Source organism: Punica granatum, chromosome 2 (assembly GCF_007655135.1).
Source record: "Punica granatum isolate Tunisia-2019 chromosome 2, ASM765513v2, whole genome shotgun sequence".
NCBI lineage: Eukaryota > Viridiplantae > Streptophyta > Magnoliopsida > Myrtales > Lythraceae > Punica > Punica granatum.
The window spans coordinates 7,324,935-7,332,751 of record NC_045128.1 but is presented as its reverse complement, the minus strand read 5'-3'; the positions used below and the strand labels follow the sequence as shown (position 1 = coordinate 7,332,751).

General features: G+C 36.7%; 1 protein-coding gene across 1 annotated transcript; it reads left to right on the top strand.

Moving 5' to 3' along the window:
- The first annotated feature begins 1,830 nt into the window (after positions 1-1,830).
- On the top strand, positions 1,831-7,359 carry LOC116194572 (serine carboxypeptidase-like 18). The gene is made up of 14 exons (XM_031523420.1): positions 1,831-2,092; positions 2,451-2,596; positions 3,583-3,659; positions 4,209-4,334; positions 4,452-4,554; positions 4,913-4,950; positions 5,122-5,223; positions 5,345-5,431; positions 5,533-5,697; positions 5,873-5,944; positions 6,064-6,185; positions 6,586-6,699; positions 6,857-6,911; positions 7,067-7,359. The coding sequence occupies exons 1-14, from the start codon at positions 1,956-1,958 to the stop codon at positions 7,148-7,150; spliced, it is 1,428 nt and encodes a 475-aa protein (XP_031379280.1). The 5' UTR covers positions 1,831-1,955; the 3' UTR covers positions 7,151-7,359.
- The last annotated feature ends 458 nt before the right edge of the window (positions 7,360-7,817 follow it).

The following is a 7,817-nucleotide window of genomic DNA, read 5'->3' as shown; positions in this document are numbered from 1 at the left end:
ACATCTTATACCCAAGGCTAAGGTTAAGCCCACGTCCAAACATGGATCTAATATTAGTCAATAACATGATATGATATCATATGTTATTGAAAAAAAATACCGTATAAGAACCGTCTACTCTAATATAAATGAGCTTTAAAAAAAATTACCCTCAGTGATAAGATTTTTAGAACGAAGAGAAAGCTACAATAAATTTTCGGTGGTTTTGGATATTGAATTAATGTAAAAATAAAAAAAGAAAAAACAAGAAACAGAGATCTCATAAATTTTATTGAAAGTTAGATATAGAGAGGAGATGTCGTAATCTTCACGGCACACTGTACTGAAACGCGATTACTATGATTATGTCATTTTTCACACACAAACAACTTACATAAAAAACGTCTTGACTATACCAAAATTAATCGAATCTCATTAAACTTTCGATTTTAAAATGCATGAAATGAAAAAGACCTTTTTAACTATTTCTTTGCAAAGAAGATTCTACTTTTTGGACTCTCTTTTAGCTTTTTACTTCTTTGGTTTTTTTTTTTTTACCTCTTGAAGAGGATCAATAAATAATTATTAGTTGATTGTCGAACACATTCGTGGTATCACGCATGAGCCATTTACTCTGAAAACATGGCAGCTGGTCATACCTAATCGCTAGCATGGAAATTAAGAGAAGTAAGGGAGACGAGACTAACGTTATGTAAGCTTTCTCTTTTGCATCCATTTTTGTATAGTTGGATTTGAATGAACAATCAGTATATATATTAGTTTTTCTTGTGCTGATTAAACGTAAATTCATAAATTTTATAATTATTGGCAAACTGTATACTCCATGTTGGTGAACTTTACCTAAAGTAAAGGAGTTTAAAATCACCCTAATATCCGTGGCAAAAGCCAGATTTACATGAAAATGGGGATTATAATCTCCACCAATAAAATGAGAGCACCTCAATAGTTTCACCCAAAAAAATAAATTATCTGTTGTATATAAAATACACGAACCTCCTCCTTGTGTCCGAAAGTATTGTGACGATGTGGCACTGTGTCATTAGACATGTAAAAATTTTATTTTTATTAATAGTAGAATTTTTTTATAATATTTTTTAAAATTAATAAATATTGAAATTTTTTATTGACTTGTGATATTATTACGTGATAATTACATATAAGACTTTCTCGTCCCCCACCTGTGAACTACCTCTCTCACGATATATATGACCTATATACAATCTACGAATGCATATGTATAAAATAACAGTTCAAATGTAAGCTTTTTTCTTTGGTAAAATAATGTTAAAAAATATGACATAAAATGATAAGGGAGGGATATAAAGACACTTGTGAGAATTGATTTCAGAGCCTCTTCAGCTCGTTTTACGCTGATGCATGATGCAAAATATCATTCGATAATCTAAGTCTTCGATTAGTATAATTAAGACTAAATATTTTGCTGAGATGGATCTGAAGACGAACATGCTAGCGGTCAGCACATGATGTCTAGCTCTGAAGTGGAAGATTGGTTATACATACGATATTTTTATACGAATGACGTGTACATATATACCATACCAGAAAAAGAAATTTACTAGGTGAAGTGTCTCCATCACTAGCTAGAGTGGGATGCTGTATTTCCAAAATTGGATTTCATATTCGAATAACCCTCGTAATCGTAAGAAAGTAGGTTTTTTAGCTATGGCCTGACAAAAGAAATATTGGGATAGGATCCTGATCCTATAGGATCTCCCTCCTAAAAATCAGACGTGAAAGTTTCCTGATGTCTCCATATTATATATATTTATATAAAAAAAATATGATGTAATCTATATATATATATGGTATAGCCTATCTCCAAAAGTTAAGAGTACTCCTGCCCTCACGCTCTCATCTCTTTCTGTTCCATTCTTCTGAAACCTCGGAATTATTTTGGGAATAATGGAGAGCACTCATCGTAATAGTAGCCATCCATGGCCACGCCTGGCTTCTTCCTCCTCCTCCTAGTCGTCTTTTCGTTCCTAACGATACCGGAGACCGCTTCTTCAGCAACCATCGTAAAGACCCTTCCAGGGTATGATGGTGAGCTTCCATTCTCAATGGAAACCGGGTGAGTACATAATACAACTCGAATCGTGTCCCCCTTTGAGTATCAGCCAACCAAAACCGACACTCCCACATTCTCATATTTATCTATTTTCTCGAGTCGATACATCATTCGATACACATTTTCTGATCTTTGTTTAATACCATGAAGACTCCATTAAAACATCTCCATTTAAGTCTGAAGTGTGAGAGGAAGGGGGTCTAATACATTAGTATCATCCCGATCGACTCGGGACAATTCTCCTAGAAGAGGAATTTTCTGTTCACCTTTATTTCCCCTTCCCATCTCCTTTTAAGCGCACAGGTTTCATTTGCAACTGAAAGATGCAGTCTAAAGTTCCGAACCTCTTGTTACCGAATAGGTACATTGGGGTAGGGGAGACAGACTCTGTGCAACTATTCTACTACTTTGTCAAGTCGCAGCGGTCGCCTTCGCTCGACCCGCTAGTACTTTGGCTCACGGGTGGTCCGGGTTGCTCCACCCTGCTCGCTTTCTTCTATGAGAGCGGTATGCCAGTTCCCGCATCCCTATTCTTGTTTTTCAATTTCATATAGTTAAGAAATAATTAATTAAAAAATCGACCGTAAACAGATTCTCCATTGCACCATGCATGCGTAATATATATCGGTATCAAACGGACACACTTCTAAATTGAGGTAATAAATATAAAAAGGGACATTTTTAAATAGTTTCCACCGTATCGAAAGGTTGCGTTGGGTGAAGGTACCGACAAACTACATATGGGGCCATACTAGGACTAGCCATGTCATGTAAATGGATAGGGAGTTCGTACTTGAGTACTTGAGTTGCTTTTAGTATTCAGGGGAAAAAAGAAGAAGAATTTTTTTTTGTTTTTCCTAAATGTCCTTCAGTTCTGATGGCTCATGCCTCTTCTCTATTAAAATGCTGGTCCCATGCGCCCACTAATCTTTTATTTTCGCCACTTACCAAAGAAATAAAAAAAATTGACTTCTAGTTGTTGCCTTATTTGTATGCTACATGACTTCTAGTTAGCTGCCTAGACTGAACCAACCAGAAAGTAGGTGACAGCAATTAACATAGAAAATTAATAGTTGGTCGGAAAGAAAATATCATATATAGAAGTAAGTCCCGTATGCAACGGATGCATCACATGACAATATTACAGGTCAATAAAGATTTGTCATTTTGACTTTTAGCATGTAAACAAAAATAAAAAAATCCATTATTGATAAAAATAATTTATTATTGTCAAAAATAATATTTTTTATACGTCTTGTTACATAATTTTACATAATATCTCTGTTACACACAAGACCTTCTCCATATATGGGTGAGTTCGGTTGATCGCGTGCCAAAATGTACTACATGTGTCTCATATGACAATGCCACCTCGAATGTATACAGTTAGTAGACTTGACAAGTGCCTGGACCTGGAGATGAAGTTATGGAACATATATATTATGATATTTGGTATGCGTGTGTTGACATGCTAGATTAACATGTGCATGCAGGTCCTCTTTCTTTCATCTATGATGGATACAATGGGAGTTTGCCTTCTATCCGGCTAAACCCATATACATGGACTAAGGTGTGAACATTTTTGTATTTAAACTTTTAAATTTTCTTCAATTGAGTACTCAAAATATTTGTAATATTTATTCTTGTAGTCCGTTAAGCAAACAATTATATCTAAGTTTGCGCCTGCATCAATGTGGGGTGGACAAAAAAAAAAAACGTATCTCATGAGCTAGTTTCCTAGGTTTATAGAATGCGACCAGAAATAAATAGTAGGGTCTCCTAGTTATAAAACTTAAAAGTCCACTTTATTGATATGCTTCCAGTTAGGGACGGATCTAGGAATTTTATTCGAGGGACCGAATATAAAGAGACGAGTAAAGCCAAGAGAGAAAATAAGATAATTTCATTGAAGAAAAATGATAACTGAGACAAAATCTAACAGAAATTTAGTAACTTTGCTCGAGTCTAAAGGGGAATACAAAGAAGTTCTTACCCTAATCTTTTATCACGGTAGCCAATACAATTTCAATGTCAGATAAAGACTAACTAAGTTTTTGGAGGGCAAAGGACAGAGAGTTCAAAATTGCTTGTAAAATCAATGATGCATATATTATTGCAGGCACTCAACATAATATACGTAGATCAACCGGTCGGAACCGGATTTTCCTACTCAAAAACACAAGAAGGTTACGCCAACAACACTGACACTACATCGGCCCAACTCACCTACCAATTTCTAAGGAAGGTTAGTTGAGCTCGAACGGTGTCTGCATTGTGTTCCAAGAATAATATTGCATCCATTAGTTTTTCCTCTTTTTTCCCTTTTCTTTTGCAATTTAACTTAGAATTGAGTATTGTGCAGTGGCTGCTTGAACACCCGGAGTACATATCGAACCAAATGTACGTCGGCGGCGATTCTTACTCCGGCGTCACTGTTCCACTCGTCATCCAACACATACTTGATGGTACACATATATTTCGGCCTCTCTAATTTGGTCTCTATTCTTTTGTCTTTTATGCAATTTAGTCCTCTCTATCCAAGTACGCCCGAAAATGGCCGTAAGTGATTTACGGTATTATATCTCCACTCAGTTGAACGGTCCTCTTCAAAATTGTAAGAGGCGACTCGGCAGGCTTTGAAAGTGCGCTACATATTTTGGTGCTTTTGACAAATCAAACAATACAAATTAAAAATAAAAAATAAAAATAAAAGTTCGGCAAAAACAAATATTTAAAAAGTTTTGGGACATTTTAATCTCGTATAATGAATCTTTTATTGCATCGATCTCACATTACATGAGTGTGTGCTTGCTGTCTTTGCAGGTAACATGGCAGGTCAATATCGTCGGATTAATCTAAAAGTAATAATCTGTAGCCTATCTTTAATTTGATAAACCTCAATAATTTTTTTGGTTGAAACATGTCAATAGTTGATCATTATTTTAATTGTAGAAATATTTCTAATTATGAGGGTAATGACGATAATTAATTAGGTTGTTCCTCTTCCTCCAATTTTTTGGGCATTTTGACAGGGTTATGTGCTTGGAAATCCTAAGACGGATACGTTCGTTGATGATAATTCAAGACTTTCATTTGCCAACAGGCTGACCCTAATCCCGGACGAGCTCTTCCTAGTGAGTAAATATACATTTACTCGATCCATCCTAAGATATAAGTTCCGTGATGTATAGCCACATATACATTTTATCTATGAACTCCAAAAGTAATCCGTGTCTCCCTCCCCCCAAATTTAAGACGGCGAACAAGAGCTGCAATGGCGACTTCGTGACGGTGCAGACGGACAACGAAAAATGCACATCAGCTCTCGAAACCTTCGAAACAGTCAGTCTCTGTGATAAACAATTAATGTTGCTAATCCATTAGAGATTAAATTTCTTTAAACTAGCCAATTATAACTTCTTCTTTTTTTGTGGGTTCTGCAGCTGATCAAGGAAATCAATTTGCAGCAAGTGACAGAGCCTTCATGCGCCATGACATCTCCAGAGCCAACCGAAGCGACCGTTAATTGGGAGAGACGAAGATCCCTCCGAGAGAAAACACGGGACCTCCTCCTCTCCCATAACAAGGACCAAGCCTTTTGGTGCAGGGTATGTATGGACCGATCAATTTCCGATGGCTACGGTGTCCTCCCAGCACCATTGGATGGAAGGAGTCGGACCCGGATCACCAGAAATTCCGTCTACCTATCTATATATATAGCTATTTGGTCCTATGGAACAAAATGAACGCTGATCGTCACATCTGCTATTGTTATCCTTTCAGAATTATCGGCATGTGCTAGCTGGCATATGGGCGAACGACAAGACCGTTCAAGCGGCCCTAAATGTTCGCGAGGTGGGTAAAGTCCCAAGCCGATTCATAATGTACATGACATCGTTCTATCTAACTATATTTCGAATAGCTTGCAATATATCTAACGGCTAAGGGACTGTGCATTTGTGGGGAGAAAACAGGGGACAATGGACTTGTGGAAGATGTGCAATGGGAGCTTATCGTACACCCAAGAAATCTCTAGTGTCATTGCATATCACAGAAACTTCTCTTTGAAGTCGGAACTTAGGGCTCTCATCTACAGGTGTTCATCCTTTTTCTTTTTTTTCTTTTTTTTTTAAGAGAGGCTCATGAATTTAGTATAAAAAAATTAAAAAAAAACCTGATAAAGAAGGCAATGGCATGCAAACTGCATTGTACGCCCTTTATCTATTTCGAAGCACTAAATATTATTTAATTGCACTTTTTTTTGTAGGATGAATGGTGTGATATCACTTAATCTAGCCGATATGATCCGGAAAAGATTTGAGATTATCCAAACTGTTATTAATTATATTCATGCATAAGTTTTAATTATTATAGAGAGCTCAAGAAAGGAATATATATATATATATATATATTGATAAATAAAAAAGGATTATATTTGTTCATAAATAAGTTAAGTAGCGCTGATATGATAAGATCAATTTTTTTTTTTGGGACAGCGGTGACCACGACATGTCTATTCCGCACATCGCAACAAGAGGATGGATCCAAACTCTAAACTTGACCCTAATGGACTCTTGGAGGGCATGGTACCACAATGCTCAAGTCGCCGGGTAAGGCAATTTCCCCAAAATAATGAATTGTTTTCCGGAAAATAAATTTCCTCTTCACTAGTTAATTTTCTTTCTTAGCTTTCCTAAATTCCTAGGCCCTCCTTCGTTCATGCGAAAATCTTACTTTTCTGTCATGTGTATGCCGTGATTTGATTAGGTACACCGAAGAGTACGAACTAAACGACTATGTGCTTGATTTCGCCACAGTTAAGGTAAGATTGAATTCTCAATCTCAATCCGGCCCCGTTTCTCATAACATCGGATTGTGAATGTCGGGGTTATGTTTGATTTTCTTTTTATTTATTTATTTAGCCTAGACTGACTGGAAAATATACACATTTTTTTTGGGTATATTTTGAACGCACAGAATGGGGGCCACATAGCAGCCGAATATAAACAAGACGAGTGCGCTGCGATGATAGACAGATGGTTTGCATATTATCCCCTTTAGATACTTAAATTAGCCCAGAAATTTTATCTTTAGGTCGTAGCAAAATTGAGCATTACATTTATGCATGTGACCTCTCATGATGAGGAATTGGGAAGGGATTAAAGGACAATTATATGTACGTGCACTCGCACGAGCTACTTCATTGATATTACAGCTTATAAAATAATAGTCTCGCCAAAGTAACTCATCCGACAGCTTGTTTCGGTCTATATAACTCGATCTTATTCTCATGACCTGTGTGTTCTACTCTTTATGAACCGCACATTAGTTAAAATAAACCTGGCAGTTACAGGATGTTGACATTAATCCCTAGAGAAATGGAGGAGTTTATGGTTTTCGAATCCTAAGTTCAAACCTTATTATTAACTAACTACATAAAGTTTGACTCATTCACTGGTTTGACCTCTTCGATTGGTTGGTCTTCCAAAGAGAGTCGAGCTAACTTTTGCTGGGAGTGACATAAGGGGCTACCAGGCCGAGTCTCATGTTGGAAATCGACGATCAAACTATATAAAATTTTGGGACTACTCTGACTTCATGAGTCGTGCTATAAAGTTTCAAGACTAGATCTTCGCGCACCGTGGCTTGACGTTCAAAGCGTGAAGTGATAGCTTTTTCATTGATGTTGGACTATTAGTTGGCTCACTGTGCTCCTCCGGCTTGCCAA